General features: G+C 41.2%; 1 protein-coding gene across 11 annotated transcripts in view; it reads left to right on the top strand.

The window, feature by feature from the left end:
• Window positions 1–5,458: 5,458 nt before the first annotated feature.
• Window positions 5,459–15,629, top strand: part of LOC309834468 (WASH complex subunit 2-like) — a 56,450-nt gene continuing 46,279 nt past the window's right edge. For all 11 annotated transcript variants that reach the window (XM_082673307.1, XM_082673314.1, XM_082673317.1 and 8 more), the window contains exons 1-5: window positions 5,459–5,550; window positions 5,636–5,758; window positions 6,540–6,704; window positions 13,016–13,078; window positions 14,846–15,019. In XM_082673307.1, the coding sequence (XP_082529433.1) occupies window positions 5,548–5,550; window positions 5,636–5,758; window positions 6,540–6,704; window positions 13,016–13,078; window positions 14,846–15,019 (528 nt within the window). In that variant the 5' untranslated portion in view covers window positions 5,459–5,547. The remainder of the gene's footprint in view (window positions 5,551–5,635; window positions 5,759–6,539; window positions 6,705–13,015; window positions 13,079–14,845; window positions 15,020–15,629) is intronic.

Here is a 15,629-nt window from a genome sequence, read left to right on the forward strand (position 1 = left end):
ATTGTGAATATTTAAAAATACACAGAATGAAAGGTACAGAATTAGTTTATACATGTAAAAGCACATAACTAAATACTGTGTGTGTAGATAGACAAACAGACAGACACATGTACATAAACACCTAGAAAAAGCTCTGAAGGCTTAAACATCAGACTCAGAGTTAAGATCTCCTCTGAGTGGATGAGATGAGATGAAGAGTGGAGTGAGTGTTATGTGTTGGCTTGTGGGGAGAGTTGGGGTGGGGTAGATGCAAGGTCTTTAGTCTTCTTTGTAAAGTCTGATTTTACTTTCAAAGAAATATTTGTGTATTATTTGTTGAATGAGTTTGATTAGTTTTTTTTTTCCTCTGGATGTGCCTGCCTTTGCACAAATGGCAGATTTGCTAACCTAGGCTATCTAGGCATTCAGGGAACGGGCTGAGTAGGCACAAGTGGTTTACCAACCCTTGCACAACAGGATTTATGACCTCTCTTCTCCCTCCCTTCTACCCCACAGTACACCCCAGATGCTGGAATCTTAAGGAAGGAAACGGGGCTGCTATATCCAGCTGTGGACTAAGGATGGTAGCACCCACTCTTGAATAAGAAGGTTACCAGCACCCCGCTAAGTGAAGCTGTGTGTTTGTGTGTGTGTGTATGCGCGCGTGTGTGCTGGGAAGTCGTCTTTTATGTAAGTACGCTGGAAAAATTATACTTCAGGTAAGGTTTCAGGGACACAATGAACCCTACAGCTTCTAAACTATTAAAGCTTTTTTGTGACCTCCCTTGAGCTATCCACTTTCTGAGCTCTAACGTGTAACATCGAGAAAAGGAGGAACCTTCTCCTCTTTGGCAATGAGAAGTTGGAAAAACAGCCAGAACAACTCTTCATGTCACTGATCAGTCTCAGGCTTATGCATTTTGCTATTTTAAATTTCTCCCTTATTTCAAACCAACTGCTTATGAATCTTTCCATTTGGCAACGTGGAAATATTTAATTAGAGTTCTTCTATGATGATGTTGTTGTAGAAGTAAAAAAACAACAATTCTTTCTGGTTCTCCAAATTCCACACTGCAAAGTCCAGTGTGTTTCCTCTCTTCCTCTCTGACCCCCATGGCCCTCAGAACTTTCTCCATACTCTGAAACCCCAGTAGTAAGTTATAATCTGCAGGATCCATTTGGAATTTACAATATTGAATTCCTATAGTATTGCCAATCATATTGTACCACTGGTTCCTTCTATCTTTCTATTTCTCTCCTTTGAAGTTCCTAATGCAGTGGTTGATTGGTTACTTGATTGAGTAGAATCTGGAAGTAGCCGGTGTATAATCATCATTAATGCTTGGTTCCCTGAGCTAGCGTTGGCTAGGTGTCTGGGACAATGTCTGGGCAGACTCTCATCTTCTCCCCTGTGGTCCATTAGCCCAGGATGTTGCAAGGAAACTGTGGGGAGTCCTGATGAGTCTGAGCCTCCCTAAAGCCAACAGTCCAAGAGAGGGCTACTTCAGTTTCTAAGCCTAAGCACTTTTCTTCCATTACCACCCAAGGAGTTTGGCCCCAATACACCCCGCTCCCGGCAAGGATCCACTACATAATTTGTGGGGCCCAGTTCCCTGCCTCCGTGGGGGCCTCCAGAAGCAAGTCCTGGCCTCTCTCCACTATGACAGCTCTTTCTTAAGTCATTTTCCATATGACAAAGAGACACACTGGCTGTCAAGGTTGGCACCATGCAGCTGCACTGCTCACCAGGGAACACAGCCTGGCTCTTTATCCCTACATTCTTTAATTTCAGGAGCCTGGGCATCACCTGGGAGCTTGTCAGAAATGCAGTGTCTCAGGCCTCATCTCAGACCTATTTATTTAGAATCTGCTTTTTAACAAGATCCCTGGCAGACACCTGGGCACAGAAACTAAGATTAAGCTCAGAGAAGCTCAGATTAAGGCTCTAGGCCTGGGATCTCCCCTGATACAGTTGACTTCACAAATACCATGGCAGGAAAGTCCTCTAGGATTTTCACTGGTTGACAGTTTTAATCATGTAAGTATAGCAAGAGAATGACCAGTATGACAGGTAGATGTATCTGAATTCTCAGGCATGGTTATTGCAGTGCAAGATCTCTTTAACATGAACAAATTCAATACAAAGCATGACTCAAAAACATTTGAAGGAATACTAGTAAAGAGAGTAAGATTGAACACACAGGAAGGGGAGTTCAAAACAGCACCATTCCAGGAGAAGCAGGAAAGGCTCAATCAAGAACATAGTGGTCACTGGCCTTGGGCGAAAGGGGGGATGACTCTTCCAGAGACTGAAAGAAAGGAGCGGAGGCAGCATGTAGCCTGCTGTTTTTGTTTGCCTAGCATCCCTTCTTCCTGCTTTTGGTAACAGTCCCAACTTTTTGTTTGGGGACCATTTCTGTCCATTCTATGTGGTCTTGGTAGAAAAGCCAATTAGGGGAGTGGGAATACGACCCAAGGGAAGCTAATGAGATTCTATTTACCTCAGGAATGTGAAATTCAGAGGAGAAAACCAAGAAGAGAAGTGACTGGAACTGAGTTCTTCTAGTGGCAGGGGCTCAGAGGAGACTGCCCTAGGTTCCTCTGCTTTATGCTCTTCCCAAGACCAGTGCCTGCTTGCTTTCCTTAAGTTCTGTGAGCTTTGCAATATCTTTCCCCCAAATTCTGGTTTGTTTGAGTTTGCCAGTCAAATTATGTTGTGTGCAAAGAAAGAACTGTATGAGATACAGAAGGTGTAGACATAGAAACATTTTAAGTTGAGGTGAGAAGTCCATTTTCTCTGGCAGAGGCAAATAGGATGGATACTTTGAACCACATGGTAAAGTTATGGAAGGGATCTAATCAAGGATAAGTACATAGAGAAAGTATAAGTAAAAGGACTGCCAGTCAGTGCTGAGGGGCCAGCTAAGTTTGCAGAATATGAAATCGCAGTGATTTCCTTGAGTAACCTAGGTGTAGGAAAGGAGAAAGGGCATAGTTGGACTGATTCAAAGCTAGGAGTTAGCAGAGACCACGTGTCAGAAACATAAGGTGGGGATATTAAAGGGCTGTCAAGAGAAGTTAAAAGCTAATATCATGGGCTGCAGGCAGGACAAGCTAGGAAATGAAGCTAAGACGGCGAAATGGGGAGGAGGGGCACTGAGAGACTGAGGCTTGGGTTAGTTGAGAACAGACCAGGGAATAAGAGAGAGACTTGGAAGTTTAAGAGGCTGCTCTACTGCAGTCCAGATTTAAAAGTCAGAATGTTTCAGCTGCTAAGGTCCAGGGTGTGGGTAATCCACGGACTTTGAGAATTGGAATGTAGATTAAGGTTATTAGGGCACATTGAGGCCAGGGTCAACCACATGGTCACTGAAGTTGACCATGATGATGTTATATAAGATGTAAGTTTGGTAACTGGCTCACCTCAATTTTACCAACCAAGTTCTTAAGTGGTTTTATTTAAAAATATTTTAAATGAATGTATGGGAATGGCCAGGAGGTTGGTAGACTGCAATTTAAAACTGAAGTTCCTTCAAGAAACTACTAGCTATAGAGTAACATAATGGCTAATGGTGTGGGTTCCTGGCTCTGCTCCTTTACTGGCTGTCTAACCCTGAGTAAGTTACTTATCCTCCCTGTGCCTCAGTTTCCTCAACTATAAAATGAGCATAAGACTACCCGCCTCACAAAGTCATTGTGAGAATTAAATGAATTAACACGTATAAAGTGGTAAATGCTGAGCACTTCATAAATGTTAGGTATTTTTATTAAAGAGGAGACATTATAAATAAACTATAATGTGATACTCTATGATGAATATTTGTACAAGCATGTAGAAAATAACCGAGGGGGGGACACTTAAAACTATCCTTGGGATAACCAGGGAAGTCTTCAGTAAAGAGACAGAAGCAAAAACAAAACAAAGTCCAAGAGTTTGATAAACAAAGGGCATAGGGGAAGTGGTAGGATCTATGTTCAATGCTCACAGTATGACAGGCACCGTGCTATTTTACAAATATTATCACATTTAACACCACATCCCTGCAAGACATGTAACTTCCTTTCACTGAGGAAAACTCACAGGGATTAAATAACTTGGGCACACAGGAATGGAAAGGGTATTAGACAGCATACAAAGGGTATCTAATACAAAGGGAAAAATAACAAACCACTACCCTTACCCAAAAATCCTATTCAAATGGAACTTTGGAATCACAGTTCTGAGCTTATTGGGCCCCCGGCTTAAAGAGTCCCACTCAAGGATATCCATATACTGGTTTGTCTACCGCTCCACTCAGTCCAGGTCCCAACATGGGATAGCCTAACTAGTGCCTAACTAGCCTAACTAATAGCCTAACTAGCCTAAATTGGAATCTTCATTTTAAAAAGCAAGTTGGTGTGGAAGAAGAAGAACTCTGCTGAGGGGTCTTCAACGAAGTGTGAGGTGGAATAGGTAGATCACTGAGCGCTCATGGGAAGCTGGGAATGTTGAGGATGGATTCACATGCAGGGATCAGATTATAAATGGTTTTTGCCTGTCATATGAGAAGTTTGGACTTGAGTCTGAGAGCAATGCAGAGGGAGTAAAGGATGTTTAAGGAGGCCCTACACAGTGACCTGAAACCGAGCATGTCGTTAAAGTACGATGACAGCCAGATACATCAATCTCCAGAAAATCTGGGCTGACCCCCAGACAGGCAGAGGAGACTCAGCAAGGAAGAGGAGTGGCGGCGAGCTCTTCCTCCCTCCACATCGCCGGTTGTTTAAAGCCCCTCGGCTTCTTCTCCCACACCTCCTTTTGGCTCCTCTCTCTAAACACACCTGGCTGCCTGCGTGCTTCCGGAGCTAACCACGCGCCTCCTCCTGCGCCCTCCAGCTGAAGCGCGACCCGGCCGACCCACCCCTTCAGCGCTCCCTGGCGTCTTCACCCTTGCTCTCTTTTTTTTTAGTGAAATAATTTTTTTAAAATGTATTTTATTGAAGTATAGTTGATTTACAACGTTGTTTTAATTTCTTCTGTATAGCAAAGTGACTCAATTATACATATATAAACTTTTTCTCATATTCTTTTCCATTATGACTTACCACAGGATATTGAATATACTGTACTATACAGTAGGACCTTATTCATCCATTCTGTATGTAATAGTTTGCATCTGCTAACCCCAAACTCCCAATCCATCCCTCCTCCACCCTCCCTTCCCCTTGGCAACCACAAGTCTGTTCTCTGTATCTGTTAGTCTGTTTCACAGTTCATTTGTGTCATATTTTAGATTCCAAATATGTGATATCATATGATATTTGCCTTCTGACTTACTTCACTTAGTATGATAATCCGTAAGTCCACCCATGGGACTGCAGGGCTCTTCTAACTCGCGTACCTCAGAGAGCTGCCCGGCCTCCTTCCGCAGCGCCCCGCATCCGGTCACATGAGGCGCAGGTCACCTGCTCTCTGGTCACGTGAGGCCGGTCACGTGCCAGGCCCCGCACCGCTAGCTTCCGGAGACTTTCGGGGCTTAGCGGGTGCGGTCCTGCGGCTCCCTGAGCCCACCGAACTGCACAGCCAGGATGGTGAGGGCGGGGGTTCGGGTTCGGGTTTGGCCCTGACCGCCGCCTCCCCGGAGCTCAGCCCCTCTTCTTGTCCTTCCCGCTGCAGATGAACGGGACCACCCCCGACCAGGAGCGGCCTCCGGTGTCCGAGCCCGTGTGGGAGCGGCCCTGGTCGGTGGAGGAGATCCGCAGGAGCAGCCAGAGCTGGTCGCTGGCAGCCGACGCCGGCGTGAGAGGCGGGCCCCAGGGACCGGAGGGGAGGGCGGGCCTTCTGGCGTGATGCGCGGCCTGCGAGCAGGACTCCGGGAGCCCCCAGTCCCCCTCCACCCAGTCGATCCTGTTGCCTCTCATTGACTCAATAACGCCCCTTCTCGTCCTCGAAAACTCCCGGGTGGTAGTCCCCAGGCACTTGGGCGGAGGCGGGCTGGTTGATCTTAGCCCTCTCAGTGCTCCCACTTGGACTGCGGCCCTTCCTTGTTTGGGTTTTCTAGCCAGGCGCCCAACTCCACCCTGAGCGGGGATCGGCTTCCGCCCCCTCGCAGGCTTACATGGTACTAGTTAGGCTATTCCATGTTGGGACCTGGACTGAGTGGAGCGGTAGACAAACCAGTATATGGATATCCTTGAGTGGAACTCTTTAGGCCGGGTGCCCAATAAGCTCAGAACTGTGATTCCAAAGTTCCATTTGAATAGGATTTTTGGGTAAGAGTAGTGGTTTGTTATTTTTCCCTTTGTCTCTGATCCCTGAAGAATGACAACGAAAAAGGACTTTTAAATTCCTCCAGAAACGATATAGCAAATATCCATTGACTCATTGACACTGTTCTGATGAGCTTTCTTAATGTTTTTTGATGCTACTTGGTCTTTGTACTGTCAAAAGCAGCATCCCTTTTACATTCCAGCACACGGGCGCACACACACAGGCGAAAGGAAACGAGTTCTTTTCTGTTTTGACACGCAGAATAGGTGCATATAATATTGATACTACTGTATGTTTGTTTTTTAAATAGTTACTACAGTTTCTACAGGAATTCTCACAACAGACTATCTCTAGGACCCATGAAATCAAGAAACAAGTGGATGGACTAATTCGGGAAACTAAAGCCACAGATTGTCGACTACATAATGTCTTCAATGACTTCCTTATGCTGTCTAATACCCAGTTCATTGAGAACGTGAGTTACTTAGTTACATCAGACTTATAAAAAAATAATACTGTTAGAAGGAGCAAGAGTCACTGTGATACTAAGTGACCCATTATTAGGTTCTCTAAAATTTTGGTGAAGTAGTAGTTCTTGGTGATTGATGTCCCCCCTTTTTATTACTAAAGTTTATTTTTTTTCAAGCCTTTGAAAAAAACCTAACGATAAAACTTCTTCATATTCCAGTGTTTTCATTGATTTTTAGGTTTGGTGTAGACTGCTGAATTACATGGCACTCCAACAAGTTTTGTTATGAGCATGCTCTGTAAGGAAAGCCATACACCTGGTCTGATCCTCTGGACACCATCAGGTTATTGATTGTATCCATTACATCCTGATAAGTTACATTAAAGGCATGTTTGTGTCTACTTGGAATATTCTCAAGTAACGTTTTGTTATGATGGCTGAACCTATGCCATAGATTATTGCTAAAAGATTATTGAGCTTTAACTCAAGTGCTATTTTGTCTATGTATTTATCGAATTTCTAGGTGCTAGGTTCTAGGAATACATAGGTAAATTAGACAGAGCCCCTCCTTAGAGAAAATAACAATCTTCCATAATAGTATAATTCCAGAATAAAAAGGAAGCAAGTGTGGCTGGAGCCCAGTGACTGTAAGGGAGATTGATAACAGAGGATGGAGAGGAAGCTTAGTTAAGCTGGTCTGTATTTCTCATAGGGCGGCTAACTTTCTCAGTATCAGTGTTAATTAATCTGTGAAAAGAGAATTAGTAAAGTAGGCTATCTCCTGAGATTGTTAGATACAAAGTAATAAAAAAAAGATTTCAAAAATTGCAAGATTAGACAAAGCCCACGATTTAGGATTGTTAAGAAGAGACTAAATATTGTCACGCAGGTATCTTATGCAGCATGTTTGTACATTTTTAGTAGTTCAGGTTGAAATGCCACTACTAGGCTTTTTGGGGAAGCTGTGTGTAAAATAAAGATCTTAATAAATATCTTATTTAAGATATATCTTAAATATCTCTTTACCAGTAGGTTTAAAATGTAACAAATATTCTCGTCAACTCTGTAGTCATTTTCTGGTTGTCTATACAGAATGTCCATGCTTGGTCCTGAGCATCTTTCCTATTAGAAGAGGCAGTTTACAGGACTCTCATCTGTACTTTACTGGTGTATGCAGCCCCATCACTTTTTCATCATGCTGAATTCCGTGTCCTTTTGAATATACCTGTTGTTCTCATTCTGTACCTTTCTTGCTGGATCAGTTGCTTAGCTCTTCTCTGCAGTCAGTGTTGCAGCCCTAGACTGGGCAAGGAATAGAATTGGGAGGCTTCTTTTGTACCTGATGTGCCTGTACCACATTGGTATTGGATTGGTACCCGACTGATACTTTGGGGGTGAGGGGCATCATAAGCTTCTTTTTCTGAATCATAACCTTCAGTTCTTTTTCTTTTCTCTAGCTCTTCTTTTCTGGCCAAGTTTTCTTAGCTTCTGAGTTTCCTATAATCTAGTTTTTGTGGGTGGTTTTTTTGTTTGTTTTTGTTGATTATTTTTTAGTAATAGTTCTTTATTTCTGTTCACTTCTTGGATTCCCTACTTTCCATCCATCTCTCCATCCCCTTGGTCCTTATGCCTCTTCCCCTGCCATTCTGCAGCCAAATTCCCCTTTAGATGTGCCTGTTGCCACTGCCAAATCAAACTGCTTCCCAGACCTCCCTATAATGCCACGTGTTACGTGTTTTTCCATTTGTGGTAGAGCATGATGATGTTGAGTATGGCTAATGCTTAATAAAACTCTGAAATAAACTACCTGTTGATAATACACTTGGCAGTGATTTGACTTTGCATGTGTTTTCTTCAAACCCTGGCCAGTACTCATGTATTACAATTCTGGCTTAAATGACGGTGCCATTTGGTTTCATGGTAGTTTATTGGAAAGATACGCACAGTCATAGGTTTCTGGGTTTTAGTAATTGACCTAGAGGTAGCCAGTAGATTGCAAACTGCATTACAGTTAGTGAAACTGAAGAGCAATCAGGACTTTCCAGGGCAAGAGAAATTAGTGCCTTTAGTAAAGGCTCAAGAGGGGACTCTGAAGGAGGATAAATGCTGATTAACAGTGGCCAGTGCATCAGTGTGTTATTTGGAGGGAGTACAATTCTTGAAGCTTCATTAATCTGTTAATTTAGGAATTTTGTCCTGAAACATTAAGTGACCTAGTTAATGACTTCTTTAGTAGCACTTCCCATGAAGTGCATTTATTGATATGATTCGATGTGTTGAACTCCGCTACTAAATCAACCCCCATATTTTTGCTAAATGTTGTATTCCTTGGGCTCAGCATGAGCCTGATACATAGGGACTCAGTGAATATTTGAATGAATTAATGAGAGATCACAAAAGTGAAAAGAACCAGGGCTGTTTATAACATGTTAAGAAATCTCAGCCCCTCGTCAGCGTTCTCTCTAATTCCCCACCTTCACCTCTTACCTCATCTCCCCAAATGAGGAAAAGATGCTTTGAGGGGAAATATCAAAGATATTTAACAGTTCTGGGAATGGCTACCTGATTTTAAAATGATCAAAAAACCCATGAAGCTGTGAGTTGGGTGAAACTGGTAAGGAAGTTAGCATTGATTTCCTGCTGTGTACTGAGTACTTGAGATGCATGGTCCTGGCCAGCCTCGAAAGATCCCATGGGTTTTATGTATTTGCTGGTTGGTTTCTTAGATGTCATGTTTGGCTTTCCACAGGGTGCTGATCTCTTGTGAGGTAGTTTTTAATGACAAGCAGTAGAAAAAGTAGGGTGTTAATGCTGTTGAGACCTCAGCATGAAGCTCAACCTTTTAGGTTAAGTGGTCTCACTATTTAAAGTCTGAAGTGACCTTGGTAGCTGCCTTGTCTTAAAGTCTCCATTTTAAGATTTATTTACTTTATTTCTTCCTGCCTTTGAAAATTGCTCCCCAAATTTCTGGGCTTTATAGAACAATTTTTTTTTAAGTATGGAAAAAGAAGCATCATCTGAAATTTCAGATGTTAAAGGAGAGCCTCTTAACATTTTGACATGTATATTCCAAGTCCATTTTCCATGCAGACATTGGGCTTTAAGTGTTTTCCTTTCTTGTTATAAAAGTAATGAACACTCACTGTAGGAGAGATTGGCATATATAAAAAGTATTAAAGTGTGAAAAAATTAAAACTACAGAAATCAACTATAATTCCACCACCCCAAATTAACCAGCCACTGAACATTTTGGCATATTTCTTTCTAAGAGTATATATGTATGTATATAACTTTAACCTTTTCTATATATTGGCAGCCTGCATTTTTCTTAATGTTAGTGTATTATTTTGTAAGCATTTTAACACATCTGTAAGATCTTGTGAACTTAATTTTTATTGTTTTTATTTCATTATGTGCCTATCATTTAGCAATCTCCCGACATCAATTTTTTTAAATAAAATATTTCATGTGTCTAGAAAAGAACAGATAATAACCACAAATGCTAATAATATACACTACCTTGCATTAACAGATTTTACTATTTTGACATATTTGCTTAAAAGGCACCAACTCCCATTTTTTCCCTTAACTCTAAATATTTTGGGTGTGAGCTCCTTTGTATCTCTGCCTTTTTACTCTTCTTCTTACTTGGAGAGTATATCTGTGTGGATGTATATCGGTGCAGGTATATGTAATATGAGGTAGGGATTTCATTTGGTTCATTTCCATATGAGTAACTTTTATTGTGTAGTTCTTTTTAAAAAATAATTAATTAATTTATCTTTCGGCTGTATTGGGTCTTCGTTGCTGCACAAGGGTTTTCTCTAGTTGCGGCGAGCAGGGGCTACTCTTCGTTGCGGTGCACGGGCTTTTCATTGCAGTGGCTTCTCTTGTGGCGGAGCGTGGGCTCTAGGCGCGCGGGCTTCAATAGTTGTGGCTCGCAGGCTCTAGAGCGCAGGCTCAGTAGTTGCTGCGCCCGGGCTTAGTTGTTCCATGGCATGTGGGATCTTCCCGGACCAGGGCTCGAACCCGTGTCCCCTGCACTGGCAGGCGGATTCTTAACCACTGCGCCATCAGGGAAGCCCTATTGTGTAGTTCTTTTCCTCACTGACTTCTGTGTATGAATGCATGCATATTTTTTTCCCATATGGATAACTTTTATTGTGTAGTTCTTTTCCTCAGTGACTTATATGTATGAATGTGTGTTTTTGTGAATATAAAATCAAGCTTACATGTAATTGTGGTCTGTCTCTTGCCTCTGTCTTTTATTATGTTTATCTGCTGTAGTCAGTGTCACAATCTTAAATACCAGAGATTTCTAGTAAGTTCTAATAGCGCAAATCCCTGTGACTTCTTTTTATTCAGAATTATCATGGTTATCCTTGGCTTTTTTCTTTCCTCTGTGAATTTGAGGATTATCTTGCTAAATTACCCAGAAAATTCTGTTAGCACTTTGATTGGAATTGCATAGAATTACAGATTTGGTGTTTGTGACTTTGCAGTATAAATCTGATGCCATGAGCATCTTATTGTTTGTATTTATTTTTCTTGGAACTAAATTTCAAGAAGTAGAATTCTTGGCTTAGAAGATACGAACATTTAAAAATAACATTGTTGGGCTTACCTGGTGGCGCAGTGGTTGAGAGTCCACCTGCCGATGCAGGGGACACGGGTTCGTGCCCTGGACCGGGAAGATCCCACATGCCGCGGAGCAGCTAGGCCCATGAGCCATGGCCGCTGAGCCTGCGCGTCCAGAGCCTGTGCTCTGCAACGGGAGAGGCCACAACAGTGAGAGGCCTGCGTACCGCAAAATAAATAAATAAATAAATAAAATAAAAGTAACATTGTCTAATCAGATTGGCAGATATTTTTAAAAGGTAGGTAACATGGTTCCACTGCTGGCAAAGGTCTGGAAAGTGGGCACTTGAATATGTTGTGGGGACAGTGTGAGTTGCTCCACATTTGTGGCCAGAAATCTGGAGGTAGCTATTAAGCCTAAAAAACAGTTTTGTCCTGTGACTTAGCAATCCTATTTTGGGGAAGCCTATAGAAATAAAAGATCCAGGGCCTAAGAATTTAGTATATGTGCATATGTTTACAGCAGTTTATTTACAACAGCAAAAACTGGAAATCTCCTTAATGTTCCCTAATAGAGAATTATTGAATTAATCATAGTCAAGTTCACACTATAGAATATTGTGCAGATATAAAAAGGATTGAATCAAATCTATTTGCATTGACCTAGAAAGTGGTTTATGTAAATATCGAGTGAAAAAGTGGGGCAGAGGAATTTGTATAGTATAAGTGCATTTTTATTTAGAAGCAGGAAGAGTGGGAGAACTCTGAATATGTGCATATGTCTGTATATATTTGTGTATGTTTCTATGTGGGAAGCATAGAGGAGCACACACCAAGCTTAAACTGCTTATTCTGAGGGTTTGGTTGGAGGCAAGGATGGAACAATTTTTAAACACATCTCTTTCACTTATATCTTTATATTGACTTTTTAATTTTTAATTGACTTATAATTCACATACCATAAAGTTCACCCTTTTAAAAAGTGTACAAGTCAATAAGTGTTAGTGTATTCACAAAGTTTTGTAACCATCACCAATATCTAATTCCAGAACATTTTCATCGTTGCACTACTTATAATGAGAATGTTTTACTTTGGAAGTTTAAACAACAATATATAGTTAAAAAAGGAAATTACAATGAGTTGCCAGAGTGATCTATTTTGGAAAAGAGAGGCTGCCTGTTCCAGCTGTATGGGTCAGTCCCATGCCTGGCCTTCTGGCAAATCATTGGTGGGCTTGGCCTATCTATTTTCTTATAAATGGGATAATAAAAATTTAGCAACCATTTTAAGCAACAGGATTAATATAACTTACCTTTACCGTTTCCACTGTGCAAAATGTTAAAGCTCTTGTTACCTAGTAGGTAGGTTCTACCACTTGGTATTCTCATAGCCTCACATTTAAGTACCTGTAACATTGCTCTGTCAGCATTAAGTATTAGATTAAACAAGAAAGTGTGAACACCAGTTTATTATTGTTTTTGTGACTGTGGTCAACAATGAGATTGAAGGTTTTTTCTCATGTTTCCTAGTCATTTGTGTCTGTTTTTTTAAACTTAATTTTGGGAGAGTTGACTACTGTTCTTTGCTTTTTGCCCTTGACCAGCGGCCTCAGCGATTTGTTGAATAATCATTTCTTCCCCATCTTTGTCTTTTCTAAATTGTGTATTGAATTCTTACGTTGTGATTGATTCCAAATGCTGTTTTGACCATTCCAAACTGAATTTGCTTCCGTATTTAGCGTGTATATGATGAAGAAGTGGAGGAGCCGGTGCTCAAGCCTGAGGCAGAAAAACCAGAACAGGTACTTGCATTAAATCACTCTTCTGTTGGGCTCCTTTCGAGAAGAAAAGTGGTGGAGATTTGTGATGTGGCTGGTGGAGGGATTGTGGGCAGGGAGATGGACACGGGGGGAAATGGGAAAAGCTGCTCCTGACAGCCCAACAATTGAACTCTTTAGTTTGTTTGTGAAATTTAGTGTATTAAGAAATGTATAGATTAAGTTCCTGAATTCTGGCTTAAGAATAGAGCAGAGGTATGCAGAGATTTTCTGTAAAGGACCAGATAATAAATATTTTGTTTGCTGGCCACATTGACCTACGTCTCTTCGCTTCTTTTTCTTCTCTTCCTCCTCCCCTTCCCCCTCCTCCGTTAAAAATGTAAAAACCTTTCTTACCGTGAGGGCTATAAAAAATGTAGGCCATGCTGGGCTGTAGTTTGTGAGTTCTTTGAAGATTGTGCTTCCCTATCCTTTCGTGGCTGCTTTGATTCTTATTCCTACCAGTTTAAAAATGAAAGTAAGATGAAAGCCATATTGCTTGTAACATATGAAGATGTTAGACTAAGAAAGGATGTTAGAAACCAGCTACAGTTCTGCCTATTTCTAGCCTTAAAAAAATTTTTTTTAAATCTTTATTTTTAATAGTACTCAGGGATTTGCTAACCATTTAAGTGCAATAGTATCTGGTTATACCAAGTCAGGGGACAATTTTAAGGTGACAGCTATTTAGTGAATTATTTTTAAAACATCCATTATATATTTATTTCACAGGCATGTTTTCACACACTTAGTACAACGTTAGCTATTTAACTCAGAATCAAGCATACCAGAGTGCAGAAAAGATGCAGCCAAAACAAAAAAGCTAAATCAGAAAGACTTCCACACTTGAGGTAGTATAAACTACTCTTCAGATTTTCCCCTTTGGCTGTCAAAACAACACTATGGTTTGGTTCTTTCTGTAATTATGTATCAACTTCTAGAGTATTTGTGAGGAAGGGAAATGACACTAAAGATATTTTGCAATATTTCTTACAACTGATGACACAGTTGAGTGTATGAGAGCTGCTGTTATAGGAAGTGGAGACCTGTGGAATATTTTCAGCAGGTTGGTGATGTGTACAGAGTTTTGTCGGGGTCGGGGGCATTGTTCTCGGGTGATGTACAGGATAGATTAGAGATGAAACTGACCCTCCCTTGGTTTGAAACAAGTTTATAGAATAATCATAATTGTCCAGTTATTTTTTTTTAGCTGTAATTGAAAAATGACATCTCTGGCTGGGGTATTTTCTTCTAAGTCTTAACTCCTAAAATTGTCCAAAGGATCATTAAGCAAGATCAGTGGGATACAACCATGGCAAAGCTGAAAGTCTAGGCCCTTCGTTCCTCCAGTAGCAGGGAGGTGAAGTGCCCCTGGATGTCTTGTGGTGTGCCATTCATTATTAAGATTCTTTTACATAGCCTATAAAAGCTGAACCACCACACCATAGTTGTGCTTTTGTTTTTGTAGATGATGAACCTGAAGCTCCAGGACCTTACGTAGTTCGGTGTGTGTTCAACGCATAGACAAACTTGGGATTTACCACTCCAAAGTCTGTGTTGAGGCATTCAGCAGAATCTGACTTTTAATGTTTTTAATTGTTTAACATTTTAAATTGTTAAGAATTTAACATTTTTAATTAAAATTTGGGGGGTTTTTTGGAGCATGAGTCTAGGCTTTAGCAAACATTCCCAGTGTTTTATTAGGGTGGTATCAATATACTGGAGATCTTACTGAACAGTATTTTTTCCTAGGAGAAGACCCGGGAACAGAAAGAAGTAGATCTGATTCCTAAAGTCCAGGAGGCTGTGAACTACGGTTTACAAGTGTTGGACAGTGCATTTGAGCAACTAGATATAAAAGCAGGAAACTCAGACTCTGAAGAAGATGATGCTAATGAGCGGGTGGAATTGATCCTTGAGCCAAAGGTAAAGACATTCAGTTGAAATGTTTATTGTCGCACCTGTTGGGTTTTGGTTTTACTTGGGCACAGAATTGGTAAGACATGGACTTCACTTCCAGGAAGTGAGGATGTCACTTAACAGTCTCATACTGACTCCATCGATCAGAAAGATTTGCTGTACACAAGCATCGATTGAGCACTTACTAGGTACTAGCATGCCAAGTTGGGGGAGTACAAAGATGCAGAACATGGTTCCTACTCTCAGGATGCTTATTACAGCAGTACCAGATGGTGGGAGAGAGGAGGCTTTACAAGAGTCACCATCATAAGTGCTCTGACTTCTAGCTGGGGAAATTAGGAGGAAGATGAGACTTGAACTGGATTTTGAAGGATGAGGAGGCTCGTGAGAGGTAGGGATTGTTGGGAACCTGACATTCTGCAGCTTGCACTAAGAGGGAACCTCCAAAGTGTTGAAAGACATGTGGGTTGTTCCCAGGTTTTGGCCAATATGAATAAAGCTGCTATGAGTGTTCACGAAGAAACTATTAGCAGATGTTTATTGTTTTACTGTTACTTTCTCTCAGGCTCAGTAGTAAACACAGGAGGTTGCCTTACTGATTTTGAGAATCCTTGTG

The sequence above is a fragment of the Grampus griseus genome (assembly GCF_964374135.1).
Source record: "Grampus griseus genome assembly, chromosome: 16".
In the NCBI taxonomy this organism is placed as follows: Eukaryota; Metazoa; Chordata; class Mammalia; order Artiodactyla; family Delphinidae; genus Grampus; species Grampus griseus.